Source organism: Phaethon lepturus, unplaced genomic scaffold, assembly GCF_000687285.1.
Source record: "Phaethon lepturus isolate BGI_N335 unplaced genomic scaffold, ASM68728v1 scaffold18613, whole genome shotgun sequence".
Lineage (NCBI taxonomy): Eukaryota > Metazoa > Chordata > Aves > Phaethontiformes > Phaethontidae > Phaethon > Phaethon lepturus.
This window is the reverse complement of record NW_010529918.1, coordinates 7,600-25,317: the sequence shown is the minus strand read 5'-3', so window position 1 is coordinate 25,317 and position 17,718 is coordinate 7,600. Positions and strand designations below refer to the sequence as shown.

Sequence of the window (17,718 nt, the reverse complement as noted above, 5' to 3'; positions counted from 1 at the left end):
TTTGTGGAAATAGGTGGTGATGAATGGGTTTTCATTAGTTCAGAAGAGGGGAAGACTGCCATGGAAAGTGCCTCGCAGAACCATCCATCACACTGCCCTGCAATGCCTCAATAAAAGACTTTTAACAAACGCTGAGCACAGGACAGATCTCATCAAAAAGCCACTATTCAGATTATTCTGGCAAGGAAAAGAATTGCAACTAGCACCCGTAGGGAAGAGTGTAAATGAAAATGGCCTCTGTTCCTGGTTCCTGACAATGCAAGAGCCAAAGAAGCACAGCCAGGACTGTGACTAGCCGACAGAGCAACGCACAGCAAACGCATGACAAGTACCACTGGCCTCAAGGTATGCCACGTGCAGGGAAACAGCGTCCAGCATCCTGCCAGGGACAGGGCAGCTCCAATAGCAGTGTTTCCAGAGGTAGGCAGCACCATTGTTTGCAACAAACAGGCTGTTCAGAAAATCTAGTGCCTGGGCTACGTTAGTTCCTACTGCAGAAGTGTTTGATTTCACAAAAAACAAGTGGAGAAATTTGCACTCAACGATATGACTGGCTGAAATACTTCCCTCACTAGACAAAACCAATATTTCCAGGAGGTTACACCTCCTCAGGATATCATATATGGGGCTGCTGAGCCTTGAGAGGAGGCATTATTTCAGGATCCCTGCATGACCAGTGGACTTTGGCTTCATCTAGGATATAAGGATAAGCAGCAGCCTAGAACTTGTGCTTTCCATAGCACTGTGGTTTTTCATGGCATTTTTTTTTAAACAGAGCCTGACATAAAGAGGTTGAACACGGTGTGAAACAAGGACAGCTTCCTGCAGGATGAAAGTGGAAAATTAACCACAGATTCCTTTTATTTGTGACTTGTTGCATGATGTGTAGACCTTCTTGCACTCAACCTAGACCATCAGTGGGTCAATTATCTTTGCTGTAGGTCTGGTGCAGTTCTCCAGTGATGCTAGGTTGTACTTTAGGATATCAAGTGCACAAGGGACAAGGAGAGCCTTAAACAGCATAAGAGATGGATCTCATGCTGTACTGTTGCATGACCCAGGTCAGAGCAGGTCCTGGGGAGAGTGGCAGGCAGCACAGCACTCCCTGAAGTTGTCGTCGGAGCCACTGTCTCAGCTGAGAGCCACGCTGCAGCTTGCATCTGCCTCTCCCCGACTCCGAGGGAGTCCTGCTGGGGTGGGCAGCAGCTTGACTCCGGTCCTCCCTCTCACTTCCTGGGAACGGTTTGAGCGTGGCCTCCCCCGGGAGAGATGACTCACCCAGGCGTGGCACATGCTGGTCTGAGCAGCCCCCATAGCACTGGCCAAGACGCAGGGCTATGAAATGGCGACTGCCAGAATATAAGGATCCATACCCAGCTCCACCTCGTGCGTCGCAGCCACAGAAGAGACGTGTGAGAGCGGAGTAGTACAGAACATAAGAAACTTTTGCTCAACTTTCTTTCTCCCATACTCCCAAATCCCACCCTCCTCCCTCCATATTACAGTGAGAGAGATGCAAACCAAACACACCTTTCTTGGAGCTGATCTCTATTTCAAAAGAAGGCTGCTCCTGTAGGAATAAAATATGAACACTGGCATGGATGGTAAACAAGTCCCTAGAAATTTTTGCCACCCAGTTACTTCCTTCCCTTCTTATATACCCTGAAACAAGTATTACTACAGTAGCTCCAGCCCCATACAGTTGTGAGAACACTTCATGCAAAAAAACAAAAACAAAAAACAAAAACAAACACACACAAACAAAACACAAAACCCAAACAACAAAAAAACCAACCCCAAAACAGAAGAGCCCTTCCCTGGCTATGCAGGTCTGGAAATCTTGATGTTTCCTCAGCACCCCGGGAGAGGGAAGGGCTTTGCCTAGACACCATCCAGCACAGAGTCACCAGCAGTTCTCCACTCCAGCAGATTCCCAAGGTGCCAGACCTAAGCCTGCCCTGACTTGCAGGCAGTGCGTGTAACTGTGGGTTCCTCTCGTGGTCACCAGGTGAGTGAAAGGAGAGGCAGGCCCTGAGGAGCCGTACTGCCTTTACAGAGGTGTGCTGAGGTTCAGCTGGGTGTGGAGAAGGCAGTACTTGGCAGCCAGCGTTTGCTAAGTACCGGAGTTTCTGCAGACCTCTGAAACATTCCCGGGATTACTGCTGTCTTTGCCTAAATTAGAGCAGCAAAGAGGGCAAAAAAACAACAACAAAATCCAAATCCATCAACACTCCTGTAAGGTTACTAACTACTTCTACACAGACACTGCTTCATCATTCACCACAGGGCTAAGCATGCTCCTAGGTAACTACGAGGGCGCAGCGGGCGCCGTCGGGGGGACACAACTTTCCAGGTTTCTGTGGTGCCTCCCTCAGGCCTTGCTCAATTCCTATTACTAGACAACATCTACAACAACTCACACACTGCCCAGAGGCCTGCAGGGCACCAGTCCCAGCATGCTCCAAACACCTCCTGTTCTCATTTAATCTGGCCAAGCACAGCAAGCTGGGACCCGTACCCTTCACAAGGAATACTGCTCATCTGACACAGAGCAGGACATCTCTGTTTCACAATAAAAGAAGGAAAAAAAAAAAACACCAAACCAAAAAACCAAGAGCAACTGCTATTTGCTCCATTTAATTTCAATTAACTGCAGCCCTTAGAGGCCAGGAGAGATGCCAATCTAGCAGTTTGTTCACTATCCCCTCGGGGACGTCCCATTTCTCAAATGCCCCTTTCCCAACCAAGCCTCTCCTCTTCTCAGCTTAAAGGAGTTTTAACAAGTCATTAAATCCTACTGTGTTAAACTAATAAGAGTTTCAAAACCTGCAGTTCCTTTTCCTCTGGAGGACGTGACTGAACAGTGGAAGGGACATATGGGGAGGCAAGCACCCTTCTCTGCAGCAGGGACTCTGCTACCTCTGGAAGCTCCTGACAGTGACCAGTGTTACTGGATCCTGTTAGAAAGACATGATGTAGTTAGGGCTGGGGAAGAGGAAAAGCAGCAACTGTTGTCCTTGGTGTGCTGGAACTTCTCCTCCCTCCCTAGGTGGGGAAACAGGCAGCTTATTTGCAAAAGGCAAGTGGTTTCCTAAAAAACTACTGAAAAAAACAAAGGCTGCTCAGCCCCTTCACCTAGAAAACTGTAAAAACGTTGGAGACACAGTGTGGCAGCAAGGAGGCTGGGAAAGCAGCACAGGGACAGCTGCTGTCTCTGGACCATGCCACAGCCATGGCAGGGTCCAGAGAGGTCTGGCTGTGACTCGTAGATGCTCGCTGTAGAGGATTCAGGAGCTCAGGTCCTCTCTGCCCTCTGTCTGGGTTTTAAGTGGGCAGTAAGTGTCTGTGGTTGGTCTCCACACTGTCCAGGCAGCTGCTGGTATGTTGGCGTATCCTGCCCGAACAGACCTTGAGGCTGTTCTGTGACCATAATCGCTGTCAGTGACCAGTCCCAGCTCAGGCTCCTCTCCTCCGGAGGGGTCACTCGAAGGATTGAGGGTGCTGCTGCTCAGTTGCTCTCTACCAGCTTGGCTAGCCCCTGACGGATCTCACTGAGCTCAAATATCTTCACATCCATTATCTCTGCCACCTTGGTGACCTCATTCTGGATCTTCTCCCTCTCAGCCAGGGTCTCTGCCAGCGTCTGCTCTGCAAGATGAAGGCGTCGCTCCAGTTCTGCGTTGCGTGCCTCCAGCTCCTGCCAAAGGACACACATGCAGTGAGGTGGCTGCCCCAGCACTGATACAGGCTGCTCACAGGCCACTGCCCTTATCTCCACAAAACAGGCCTGCTAGCACCCCAGCACCAGGCTACCCACACCCAGCCAGCATGGTTTCCACCAGTTCTTTCACTGAGGGACCTCTCTATCTTGAGTCACAGCACCCCAGCATGCACATGCGTGTGAGCACATGTTCCCCAAACTCAGGCATCTGCCCACAGTTTGCAAAGGTGCTATAAATGCAGACCTCCTCACATGCCTATCGTCTCCAGGTCTGTTGGCATTTGATGATGGAGATATTATTCTGCCATGAAAGCCAGTGCCTGTGTACGGGGGTGAGCCCTGCAGCAGATCCCCTCGCTCAGTAGCTCAGAGGTAAACACAGGCAGGCAATGCCCCCAGAGACTGCACAACAGACCGTGCTTCCATCTGTGTCCTTGCCCTGAGGTGCAGAGCAGCTTGCATCCCTCCTGCCAGCCAGACTGAATCAGAGCTCTGCTCCCCAGCCATCCAGCAAGCTAAGGAAGACTTCAGAGAGATTGAGTGTCACAGGACATCACCTGTCCTGCATCAGAGGCTACTGCAAGTGCTCGAGGAGAGTACGTGAAGGCTGGGTTTGCTATTGCCTGCTGATTATGCCCCATGTCATATCTCTGAGGGATACAGGGAGGGTGGAAGAAGGCAGAGGTATAGGCAAGGACCTGTTCCCATCATCCAGAGGCAGAGATAGGGACGGCAGCTCTGCGGCATTTCAGTCTTTGGCTTAAAGGAGAAATGGGGACAGATCCTTCTGCTCCAAGTGCAAAGGTGTCCCAGATCTGCCATCCATACCTGCAGCTTCTGCAGTGTCTCCTCACGCTCAGCCTCTGCTTCCCATGGACCACACTTCTGGCTCTTTAGCATCTGAATCTCCTAAAACACATGGAGGACGAACATCATGTCAGACCCACTCCTGTCCCAGTGGGGCCAGCTCCCAACACATTCCCCAAACAAGGCCCCTTCCCTCTCTCCAAGGATCACATAATCACACTCAGCTCCAAATTTTAATAGCTCACTTTCTAACCTTCTACTTCTGCTGTACCTGCTGCTTCCCTCTAAGCCATTAGTCCCCAATGAAGGTGACCAGCTGAGTGCCAGCAAGGTTCAGTGGTCTCTGCACCCTGCTGTATCCTTGCTCAAAATCAGTTCCCAGGCTCTCGGGGCCAGGGTCCCTGCTCAGCTGTTGGGTGAAAGCCTTTACAGACCTTTGCCTTGCCCCAGCATTCTTCCTCTAGCCTGAGTAGCTCAAGGAGGGGGCAGGGGAAGAGATGTCCTCTCACTAAGGATCAGGAAGGCCGTAACACTTCCCCTCCCTGATCCCTGCTTTGTGGGTCCAACCCTAAGGCTCTGTCCACCCACCCTGCTGAGGCACGACCACCAGACAGCCTGCAGATGTGCAAATCAGAGAAATTCTCTCCACACCTCCCCTCCTCTGCTTTAAAGCATTCATTTAAATGCAGTGAAAGTGAGAAGCAATTACTACACTAGAGGCTAACTACAGCTGCAGACAGCTGAGAGGGAAGAGGGTAAGACACAGCCCTGTCGTTTGTGCAATGGCTGAGACTCTCTACTCAAGGCTATTTGTATGGGAAACTCCCAGCATGACTCTCGCTCAGCTTTGCTTCCCTGGGGAGGGAGACCACCGAGGGGGCTGTGCTGGCTTACAGAGGCTCCTGGATCACACAGGCAGCACGTGCAACAGCACGAGGTGCCCTCTGATCTCATACAAGCTGTAATGACAGACAGGGTGCTGGTGACTGACAGGCCACCCCAGCTTCAGGATTTGCTCTGCTCTGTGGGGTATTACCTCATCTTTAGCCTTGATCAGTAGTTCCAGCTCCTCCAGGGTTTGGCTCAGCTCTTCCTTGTTGTTCTCGCTGGAGGAATCATGAGCCCCCTGTGACTCCAGTTCTGCTACCTACATGGAAGCAAGCACACGGAAGGCATGCTCAGAGATAACAGCAATGTCCTGACACCTCATCACCCACAGTCATTCCCTGTCATGTTTTGGCTTCTTGCAAACCAAACCGGGCTTACAACAGGATAGCAGCTCGCACTCTGGGGTTGTTTGGAAAAAATTCTCTCCATTTGCTCTGCCTAGATCACACACAGAAACACACTGTGGTGAAACTCAGTCTAGAGACTCTGTCTCTGCTTTCTCCTGCAGTCTTGCACTTCCAGCAAAGCCCGACTGGCAGACATCAAGCATATGAGCCTACAACCCAAAGTGATGGCTAGATCCAGCTCTATTTACACCCCTGGGCAGAGATTGCTGAGGGCAAGAGATTTACTGCAGCTCAACCACAGCAGAGCTGGGAGGAAGGGTTTGCCCAAGTGTGCTCCCCATTCCTGAAAAATTCAGCCTAGATTATTCATGAAGACAATTCATTTTTAAAAGCTCATCAGAAAGTCTGCAGCAGCTATTGCTGGGGCCCGAGCTCTTGCAGGGCCTGCACTGAGCTCTACAGCTCCAGTGATGGGTACTCTCACACAGATGGAGCTCAGACCCTGCTGTGACACTCCTCCCACAAGCAGGGGCAGCAGGGCCACAGTGGCTGGATTGGGCCTCTGCCAGGGTCCACGTAAACAGTGGTTGCGAGCTGTCAGGCTCATGGGGTCATGGCCAGAATCAACCAGCTCTGGTCCCAAAACGCTCCAGTCTAGGGACAATAATCTAGATGCTTCACTGAGTGACAGTTTCTTCTGCGATTCTGCAAAAGTCCTCAGTGGTTGCCCTTGACCCAAGGCTCACAAAATCCTCACTCTTATCTCCTGGCTGTGAGAAAAGCCACCAAACAGCTGAGTATACACAAAGCAACAGCAAGGAAAAGGCAGGCCGATCCAGCCAGCCCCAAAACCACACGTATACATACATGCAACCAAGCTGTGCTATAATACATATAATACAACCTCACTACACCTAAGCAGGCTTCTGCTCCAGAGGAGAAAATTTGTTCTGTGCAGCCCTTTTACTGTCTGACTCCAGCACTGAGAATTAGCAGTAGGTACAGTGAATCCTGGGGGACGACTGTTTACTGCACAGACTGGCCACACAACAGCCATCAAGTGGAAACAGCTGTTAATTGCTATAAATCCCTGCCGTCTTCTGAATGAGCTATCTAGAAGTGAAATGGCTTTATGCTGCCTTCCGCAGGGCTCCCGAGTCCTTTCCCAGCCGAACTCCAACTGTACTATAAACCCTTTCCCAAGTACTTTGCAGTTCTTCCCTCTCAACAAACCCAACCGTGTGACTGTCACTCCTCTGTCCAGATGCACACAGGCCTCCTCAGTTGATCTGTGACCTCTCTGACATTACATAGGTCAAAAGATCTTATTATTCCAACTGAACAAGGGCTTGTTTGTGCTGCGCCACCCAGGTTTCATGATGTTGCAGCTCGGATTCAAGCTAATTATAGCAGATAGAACAATCTCCATCCTTCCTGTCAGCAGCCAGAAGATTGCCCTGATGCCCTGCTCCGGAGGGGCATGGGCCTTACTCAGTATAGTTGGCAGCTGGAAACTACCCCCAGAAAATCTGAAGGGAAGCTGGTATTCTTTGACTTTGTGCTCTGGTTTCCTCCCTTTATCCATGGGGATTCAACACACTCCCAGCTTGCCCTGCAGAAAACAGGAGCTCTTGTGAGAGCTCCCCAGTTACATGGCCTTATTCCTTGACACGTTTTCCCTGCCAGGCTCATGCAGCATCCTGGATTTCCATTCCATCTCCTGCTGACACCCATGGAAACTGATGGGAGAATGAGGTCAAGGGCACCATCTGGCTCTGGGACGGGGCTTCCTCTGACCTGCTCTGCAAGGGCCCTCCTGTGCTCACCCGCTGCCGCAGTGTTTCCGTCTCCTCCTGATAAGCAGCCAGCTGCTTCTTCCACTGGTCGACATTGGCATTGGCTTCATGGAGAGCAGCCACGAGCTTGTTGTTGTTGTCCTGGAGGCTGAAGAATTCGGCCTCCCACTGGACCTCACTCACCGAACTGTGTGAGAGAACACGGGAAGCGTGCAAGAGAGCGCAAGAGTCTCAGCATAAAGGTTTCTTCCCCCAGTGCTAACATGCACTGAAGCCATGCTCATGGAAGTGCTGGGCAGCTCCCTGTTTTCTATCTGGCTTTCATATCACTTCCCAAATTTAAATGCTTCTTCCAGCCCTGAATCAGTGTGTCTTTCCTTTATCCCTAGATAATATTTGACTTTGAGGCCATGTGTGCTTGCTTGAAACTGCAGAAACCACACTGTGAGATTAATGGGGTGGGGGAGATACAGCTACTATAAAGGAGCTTTGCAATGTGCGGCTGTGAATGCATTTCTAAAATTGTTAGATCTGACTTTGCTTTGAATAAAATCCTACCAACCCAGACTCAGGATAAGGTAGCAAAGGACACTTGCTTTTGATTTAAAAATATTCTAAGTGTTCAGCTGACAGCTCAACAGGAGCCACACACAGAATCCAGCCCACAGTCTTTTGAATAGACAAAGAGCGGAAGCAGCAGGGACTTTGCTGGAATCATCAGGGGAATTAATACAAATGCAGCCCTTGACCAGCTGGAAAAGTGCGAACATCTTCTGGTATCACAAACTACTGATCTGTAGATAAGTGGCATCAACTCATCCCCACTGCAGACACAAAGCATTCTCCTTCCCACACTGCCTGAACAGCAGATTTCACCCCCACGCTGAAATAACCTTCTACTGGCAAAGAGGGGAAGTTGGTACAGTGGAGGGTTTGAGTAGCAGCGGACATTGGGCATTACTCAGTTACCTAAAGAAGTAGCATTGTGTCAAAAGCATTTGAAATGAGGCTACTCATTCAGGGTCTCTGTGAGCACTGGAATGACAGGGACATGCACCAAATCCTGCCAGAATAGACAGTTTAGGAGTCTGAAGCAGAGAGCACTTGTGGCAGCCTCACCCTTCTGAAAGCATCTTCTTCAGCCGCTCCTTCTCTGTTGTTATCTCAACATCGGCACTTTGGCTCCGGAATAGCTTATCTTCTCCTGGCCCATTGGAGCTGATGATGGGGCTGGGAAGTACCTGGGGGATGAGGAAGAGGTGGCTATCACACAGCAGTGAAGACAAGCCATGTGGCCATAGGTCTCTGCAAACTCATTCACAGCCTGTGCTCACAGGGATAATTCTCAGTTCCTGCACTTTTGTGAGAAACATTGGCTTTCAGTCCTAATTAGCTCTGAAGTAGTGCTGTGCTTGCCTACATGACAAAGGGTGGCAAAGATGTTCACGTATGGCTCAGCAGCACCAGTCATGGCACAGCAATGACTTTGGAAGCTATGCGGACACAGGGCTTTCTCTTGGATAGGTTGTTTAGCGCTTAGCAGGGCAGCTGCTGGAAAAGCTGCCACGTCCTCCCTTTCCCTGTCTCCATGCCATGCTGGGGCAGCGATCCCAGCGCACAGACACCCTGAGCAGGTGGGCTCACAGCTTGCGCACACCAGCTATTCCTCCCTCCCGACTTGAGATACTGAATTCTCTGGCCCTCAACTTCCCCTTGACAAACGCCTGTAACCCGAGTCCCGCGGCAGTGCTCAACACACCGAGCTGCTCAAGCTGGCCGTTTCAGGGTTTTGCTCAATTCTTAATAGGATTTTCTTTCTGGTTCTCAGAGCAGTGGAAAGACTTAATAAACTCTAAACACAGACCTGCCAGGCCACCTGGGTTCAGTCTCAAGTCCAGCTTCTGTACCTTGAGTTAAGACACCAGGTGCCATTGGGATAGTGTGTCCTCAGGCTCAAGGGAGGGAAACTGCTATTGCTCAGACGACTGTGGCACCCACTTTCCAAATGTGTGGGAGAAGAAACTCGCAGCCCCTGCACCAAAGTATACCCTTCTCTATGGCTCCATATGCCTGAGTACATCAGAGCTAGCAGAAAGAAACAATTCGTCCTCCCAGGCTGGAGGGAACTGACAGTGGAGGAGAGATGAATAAGCAGAAGCCAAAGCAAACTTTACATCCTCCAACCCCTTGAGAAGACCCTGTCTGCACGGTCTCCTCTCACAGCAGGGAGGAAGCTTGGCACTGACAGGGCAAACTGAGCTATAAAAAGATTCCCTGAGCAGTGAGCCTCTGGGATCCCAAGTTGGGGACTGTGAAACCAGGTGGCTGGTAAGCCTGCTGGAGTTGATAGGTAGCCCTCAAATGCCTGTGGTAAGGACAGCCACTTGCCTTCGGAGTCGGCTGACATCTATAAATAGATCGACAGGGCCATGGGATGTGTTGAACATCAGCTTCATGAAGTCTTTCCAGAGAGTGACTGAGAAGAGAGACCCGCAAAATACAACCGTGCCTCAGCTTTACCACAAGGTGAGGAAACTGAAGCAGGGAAGGGGCAGAAGTTTCTTGTTCTGGTGTGTTGAGCCCCTGAGTCCAACTGAAACTGATAACAGTTGAAGATGCTCCACACTGTTCTGTTGCTTACATTATGCTGTGATGGGGATGCTAAATGGGATGGCGATTGGCTTAAAAGGTACTAGAGGACAGAAGAGAGCTGCTCTCCTGGGACTTCCCCAGCTCTGAAAGTCTGAAGCCTAAGTAGACTAATGCAGATGCAGAAAATGAGGGAGCCCTGATTTAATTTCAGGAGACAGATCTGCTCTCTGCTCACTTGCAAACAGGAACACAATCAATTATTCAAGGATGAAGCTCATGTTTGAGCTCTACTAATGTAGAGACTGCGAATCATCAGTGGGAGAAGGGATGACAGGCTGATCTAAGTACAGGCTGGGGAAGGTAGGAAATGCAGGACAAGATCTGCATACCCACACGGCAGGGGACACCACATGTGTCACTGTGTCAGCACGCTGGCTGCCGGACAGCTGCAGGCAGGGGCTGTGCATACTTGTGTCCGAGCTCTCCCACCGAGAGACGAGGCAGGCTGAATGGGAAGAGTGAGCTGGGTTCCCATTGTGGCAGTTTTAGCGCTGCTGAATCAGGTAAGAAGAACAAACAGAGCCTTCGGCCATTTCCCTGACCTGTGTTTAACCTTCACCTTCTGACCTCCTCATCTCTTCTGTTGCAAGTTGCCATCGCAGCATAGGAGAGACGAACATGTCCTGTTGCAGCACCTGATGAGTTCCGCCTGGTGTGAACAGGATAAGAGGGAATATCTCTACTCCCAGCCTTCATCTCCTGGCCAGGGATGCTAGGAGATGGAGGCTGCTATGCAGCTGGCCATGAATCTCTGTCTTGGGCAATTGTTACTGACCAGAGTCTTTCACCTAAGATTTTGGTTCTGCTATGAATGCTCTACTCTACTCTCTTCTTCATTTGCCCCCCATTAGGATGGGGCTTAAAGTTCGCAGGAGCCAAAAGATTTTCCTCGTTTTTGCACCCTACATGACATTTCCAGTCTCTGCAGAGCCACCGCCTTCACCTCCCCCTTTTCCCTGCAGGCCAAGGTACCATTCACACTCCCTCCTCCTCCTCTGCTGCCACTCCATCTGTACTCAACCCAGAGAGCGCAGCGTCCTCGATCCTACAGCTCCTCTCCTGCTGCCAGAAGCTCTGCGAAACGCAGAGTCACCTCTGGAATGAACTATTTGGGAGGGCAACTTCACCATCAGCACTGAACTGCTTCACCATGGGAAAAAGCAGGGTAGAGTTCTCCACAGCTTATCCTCTCTCCTCCATCCCACTGCTGCTGGAGTTGGTTTAGCTATACAGGGAGAAAGGTAACAATTGCAAGTGCAACGCATGCGAGAATCATCTGTGATGCGCTTAAGCTTTCTGGTTTGGTCTCTTGAGGGGAAGAAAATTGAATGACTGGCTGTCATGCATGCAGTTCTACCTTAAGGGAGAGTTCCCAAGGGGGGAGAGTAATTTCTACTCTCATAGCACAGCTTCTCTTCCACAGTGGAAATATGACAGAAACAGAAGTCTGGCCAGGACTCCTCAGTCACCAGCCCTAAGAAATCACTTTGTCTTTCCATGGAGCCCCACGGCCAGCCCCAGCACCTATCAGAGGCACTTGGAGAAAACCCCCCTGCAGCCCCAAGAGAGGAAGAAAAATGGTTGGAAATGCCACGTGTCTTCCTATGATCTCCAACCAGATGACATGCGTCCCTGCATGCTGCTTGCCTGTTATTGTCACACTGAGCCCAGGGAGAGGCAGCAGCTCTAAAGAAAAAAAAAAAAAAAAAAAACACAACAACAACAAAAAAAAACCCCACCAAACCAAAAAATCCCAGCCACTACAGCAAAAAACACACTCCTCCAGCATGGCTTTATAAGACACCAAATGGTTTTGATAGGTTAACTGGCAAAGAGGGAGTAGTATGAACCTTCCTAGGAGCCTCACTTAAGCACTAATTAGTTAATCTACTTCATATGTTTCAGTACAGTGACCTCAGGACCACAGGTGTCATCAAAATGTGAAGCTCCAACCTCAAGTCTGTCTGGCAAGAAAGTGCTCAGAGAAAGGGATGAAAGCAAGAAGTTACTAGAGGAGTTCAGCACAGTGGCCATTTTCCCTAGCTGTGATCACCCTGCAGTGAGCTTTACCCATGCCCATTTCCAAGTGTTACCTGGTGAGATGTGATATTCAGGGCAGGATTGGTCAGCTCTGTTTTATCCTGGGACTTCTCCCTCGCCAAACGGGCTGCTTCTTTCACTTCCTGGAACTTCTCTGCAAACTAGAGGGGAGCGCAAGAGTCACTCTGGTGCTACACCGAAATGCGGAACGAACTAGAATTGATGCCTGGGTTACTCCTCCCTTTGCAACTTCTTTCAGCATGTTTTTTAATTTCTCTTCAACTAACAATAAAATTCAGGGAATAGTCCCTTCCTCCCTCTGCCCATGATTGTGGCACTCAGGCCTTTGGGGTTAGCTAAATAGCAGTGACAGAAATTGAGCCTGAAGTCCTAATTCCATTTGTGATGCTCAAAACACTCTGCAAATATTACTTTAAAGCTCTTCCTAGCATCTTTGCATCTTGCAATACATTTTATCACAGTGGGAACAGCATTACATTAGGTTCCTAAAGTCTTTTCTCCAGAAGCTGATCTTCCCTTCAGGGTTTCAGGGACATTCCCCCTGCTAGCATGAGGCTTCTGCCAGCACCTGCAGCATTACCTGGGAGAGATGCTGCTCTGAAGCAAAGCCCAACCCATACACTGTGTTGGCTCGGCTGTCCGCCCATTGTCCAAATTTCTGGGACGTCTTTGTGAAGGTCATGTTGGGGGTAATAGTGCTGTTGATGATTGCCTGTAGAGAGAGGCAACAAGGAGAGTCAGAAAAAAACTCCAGCCTGCTGCCCTGGGATGGTGGTGTGGGATTGATCACTATAATCCCTGCATACTCTAGGAACTAGGGGTAGAAAGCTTTAGCTTTTAATCTGTAAGACAACAGTTCAGGCTTTTGGTGACCAAAAGTCTTTCTAGCCTGGCTATGTGACAAGTCTCAATCATCTTGTCTACTGAAAAGGAAAAAAAACAAAGCCTCAGTACCAGCTTCCTCCATTGCTGGAAAAGAAGATAAGAGACAGTGTGTCTCTGGGGACTTAACTTTCTGATGTTCTCCATTTTCATGGCAAGTAAGGGGGGAAAAAAAAAAAAAAGCTTAAAGAGTAGTCAGGACTAGCTATTACAAAACACTCTCTGCTGCTTAGGGGAGCAACAAAATAAATTGCCCGGGAAGATTGCTAAATCTCTGCCATTGGAGGTCTTCAAGAACAAGTCAGGAAAATGCCTATCAAGAACAGTATAGGGAGAGTTAATCGCATTTTGTGGAAGTGACTGAACAGACTACTTCTGAGACTCCCTCAACCTCTGTCTGTCATTTCATTATATCTACAGGGGTTGGTTTTAGCACAGGATAAAGGCTCTTAGAAAAAGCTTGTGTTTTGCAAGCACAGGGGGTGAGAAGAGAGTGAGGCAGGGAGGGATGACATCAGACCCGAGGGCACATTTTTCATCAGCATGAATTCTAGTGCCTAACAGTAAATACACTTAAGGATGGAGGCAGTGTTTTACCTTCCCGTCCCTTCAGTGAAGATGCTAGAGTGCCCAGGCTGAGAACTGACCAACTTGACACCGAAAGCATCAACTCCAGAACAGACTTTGGCTGGAAAAATACTTGCTGTCAATCTGTGTGATGCTGTCACCCCTACCTTGGTGCCCCCCACGCTGATGATCCGGTACACATTGCGCGTGGCATCGTAGAAATAGGAGACAGTCAAGGCGTGCTTGCTGGCAGGGATCCAGTTCCGTTTGGTGGCAGGGTCGATCTGGAAAACATGGGCCCTGGTGCTGAAGATTGGCTGCTCCCTGCAAGAGAAACGAGCAGGGCTGTCAGGGCAGAGGGGAAGCAGAGCAACAGGGGAAGCGCATCGACTTCCTGACACTTGTGTTGCATTATGCACTGCCAGCAGCACTTCTGCTATTCGCCTTCTCCGGGGATCCAAGACATTAGGTGCAAAGCACTGCAGCCCCCAAGGACACAGTATCTCTCAACCAGAAGCCCTTCATTGAGCTTCTGTGCAGGGAGCAGCAGCTCCCCACTGTCTGGACTGGTATCATCTAGTGTCCCTTCTTATTAGGACAGTCATGAGCCAAGCTCTCCATCATTCCCGTGAATTGCTTTTCCAAGCCCTCTGGGCTTCTCTGTGCTCTCCCCAGGAGCCCTCCACATCCTTGTCACACTTCTAAAACCCATTTTAGAAGCTGAGGGGCTGCTGGCTGATGCCCCTGCAAAGTAAAAGCCCATAGCTGTTTATGCCTCCTATCCAGGCAGCATGAAGATAGCAGCTTTCACTGCATACTAGTGACCTTGGTCTGTGAAAATACCCTTGGCACAATAACAAAGCTACCAAGGGTGTTTAGCTACAGGTACAGGTTTTTACCTTCCTCTAGAGCTTCTCTGTCCTCCTCTGCAGTCTTCAGACATTTCCAAAGACCACAGCCTGGCCATTCCAGCAATAACAGACTATGCCCTCAGGTTAATAGGTCTTTATATGCACATTCACCCAAGGATGGGCAGGAAGCTTGCAAGCAAAAGCGCAAATAGGACATCACAATCTCGTGTTTTGGGCATACCTGATGGTCCTTCACAACAGAATTGGTGTGACAGAGTTACGCTAATGATTAGGGGTTATATTATTTTTAACCTGACTTGATGCTTTCTTTCACCATCCCCTGGCACCTTAGCGGTCAGTTCACAGAAACTTCACCAGGCATTGGATTTCTCTGGCTGCTGTATTATTTGTACTTCATAGGATATCTCCAAGCTAGAGCTCTAGGGAAATGGATGGATGGAGGATGTATTTGGGATGCGAGCGTAAGAAGTGCCTTCCCCTCAGCACAGCTCTTCCTCCCTTGACTCATGCTTGGGAAGCGCATCCTGCAGTGAGAAGTCACATCACAGGATTAAAAGCAAGTCACTTAACAATGAATTAAAGGAAACACTTCACCACACAATGTGCAGCTGCTGCAAGAAAGCACTGAACCAAGCACTGCCCGGATTTTGTAACCAGTAATATCTGAGCTGAAATAAGCGGTCAGATCTCCAACATCAGGATGTAACTTGAGTGTTTCAGGAGGCAGGAAGGAATGTTTCCATGACACAACAGTCCAGGTGCATTAGGGCTTGGGGTCTTCATCTGACTTTGGTTAAAACCCCAGGCACTGGCCATTGCCACACTCCTTACTCAAACCTAGTGAAATATGATGTGATTGGAGACATCCCACAGCCCCATGACAGCTGCAAACAAGACATAGCTGCAATCCCGCTACATGCAAGCTCCCAAATCCAGACATTCATACTTCCTCTCCATTCCAAGTCCTCACAGCTGCAATGAGCAGACATTCCCATCAATCCAAAGACAAATGTACCTGGTGCTTTCCAAATCCACCACCAAAACTTAGGAAGAAAATAAAACACTCCCTGCTACCTCCCAGTTTTAAGCCTTGTTCACAGGTTACAGCCCTGACTCAGACCTCTTGTGACTGCATGAGGATCTAAGTCAGCCCCTTCTCTGCATCCCCTCTGCCTGGTTTTACTCAGTCACAGTCTGGTTTTGGAATGAGGTTCAAATTTTCCAGGCTCCACTAATAGATACTGAATTTTACATGGATCAAACCTATCCTTTGAGACACAGTATCTGCAGAGTAGGGGAAAACTAATGTTTCTGCACCTTAACCCCCAAGTCCTGGGCTAGTGTCAGAAAGAACAGAGGAAGGACGTTACCTAGTTGTTGACATTTGTTAGAAAGAAGGGTAAGACAGACTACAGGCCAGTGGAGTTAGTATGCGTCTCTCCTCCAACAGCTTGCTTCTCAGGTCTCCTAGCTGGACTGAGGCTCCTTTTTGGTTTTGCCTCCACAGTGATTCATTTCCTAGCGATGGAAAAGTCAGCTGTTATTTATCACACAGAGCACAGAGCATTCAACCAGGCAGCGTTTAGGGGCTTCATTTGTCCCAAACTCACAAAGCTTGTAATTTGTAATGATTTCTCATCACTGAACAAGTTTTCTTCCCTGTCATGGGAGATAATTGGGTGAGCTGTGTAACTGGAGTAAATCCCTTTGGCAGCAGGCGCTGGCTGTTGGGAGAGGGCCACAAAGGAGCTTGGAAGGCTCTAGTGTTTCCAGTCATGCACACGTGATGCTAGCTGCATGACGGAAAACCCTCCTCAGACATCACCCCTCACACGCACGGCAGCTATTCCTGTGCTCGCTATTCATCAGTGAGGTTTGCACCCAGGGCCAATGGCAACCATCCTGCTGACCGCAGCAGGTTTTGGACCAAGTGATGTTTCAAACAGCTCCCTGCCATATACCCTGATGGAGCTCTCTGACATTCCCAGAGATAACCCTTTGCTGCCCACAGGGTTTGCAGCCACACCTGGGAATTCACCCACCACGTGCAACGACTCCCTGCCCTGTGCTCCACGGAGCTGGGCACGATCCCAGACGCCAGCAGCGAGGAGCCCCTGCGGCTGCCCTGTCCTGTCTCCCCATGACATGAGGCAGCTGTGCTATTCATTTGCTTTGTAAATTAGTCTCTCCAGTAAACGGTCCCCACCCTGCTCTCCCCCATATCAACTGAGACTGCATATCTCAAAAAGGGAGAAAAAGGGTGAGAAAGTGAATTTGCATCATGAAGGATGCCTGTAGAAGGGGTAGAGAGCCCAGACCTCCCAACCTCTCTGCTAAGTCTGCCTTCAAGCAGGTCAACTTAGAGTGTCTTAATACTTGGAAAACCCCACTGCCTTCCTACTGAACACTCCAAGACAGGAGAGGCTCACGAGACCACTCAGATGTCAACTGTCCTGTAATTACAGTGTCACTAACCATAAAAGCCAGCATTACTTTCCTTCTGAGCACCAGGAGTAGAAAATAAAATGCCACTGGAAGGCCTGTCAGACAGAAGAAAAGCCCATCTTCACAGGGGCTTTATGCTTCACAGTGGCTTTATGCTTCACAGTTAGCACATGCTTTTTCTACTCGCATAAGGCTGACTTGGCTGCTGCCTTGCCCAACACACAGCCCCTGGGCATGCATGCCATTTTCCTGGTCTCAGGTACACTGGAATACACAGCACGGATGGCGTTGATGGGGAAGAGTGCTCTATTTTTTATGCCTTCACATAATCACTGCTGTCTCGACACTCATACATTTGTTCATGCCTTATGGTCTTCCCCGGAGCAACAAAACTTCATGCTGTCTGCGAGAGGTCTATCCCTTCCAGTTACAAACGTGAAAGTCTCGCAGACTCTCGGAACAGGCCTGCTGCCAGTTACACCAGATGTGCCTTGCTTCCAACAGAGAGCAAACTGGCAGCAACAGTGGCAGGGCACATCAGCAGCTTCATCACCTGCCTGCCCGGTGCCAAGGAGGCAACTCCTGCACCCATCTCCCTCCGAGGGAAGAAAACTATGCAGAATCTCCTGAAATTATCTTTCATGTCTCCCCTTTCCTCACTGCAAATGGGAACAGTGGCT

The 17,718-nt window shown here is 49.6% G+C and overlaps 1 protein-coding gene across 3 annotated transcripts; it reads right to left on the bottom strand.

Annotated features, from left to right (window-relative positions):
* Nucleotides 1–2,625: 2,625 nt before the first annotated feature.
* On the bottom strand, nt 2,626–15,977 carry HOMER3 (homer homolog 3 (Drosophila)). Of its 3 annotated transcripts, none has more exons than XM_010284092.1 (9): nt 15,964–15,977; nt 13,889–14,045; nt 12,853–12,984; nt 12,305–12,412; nt 8,679–8,800; nt 7,590–7,746; nt 5,565–5,675; nt 4,550–4,630; nt 2,626–3,697 (listed from the first exon to the last, which is right to left on the bottom strand). In XM_010284092.1, the coding sequence occupies exons 1-9, from the start codon at nt 15,975–15,977 to the stop codon at nt 3,509–3,511; spliced, it is 1,071 nt and encodes a 356-aa protein (XP_010282394.1). In that variant the 3' UTR covers nt 2,626–3,508. The 3 variants fall into 3 exon arrangements, with proteins under 3 accessions (XP_010282394.1, XP_010282395.1, XP_010282396.1); XM_010284093.1 differs by having other exon boundaries at nt 2,884–3,688; XM_010284094.1 differs by lacking the exon at nt 12,305–12,412 and having other exon boundaries at nt 2,884–3,697.
* Between the last annotated feature and the right edge of the window lie 1,741 nt (nt 15,978–17,718).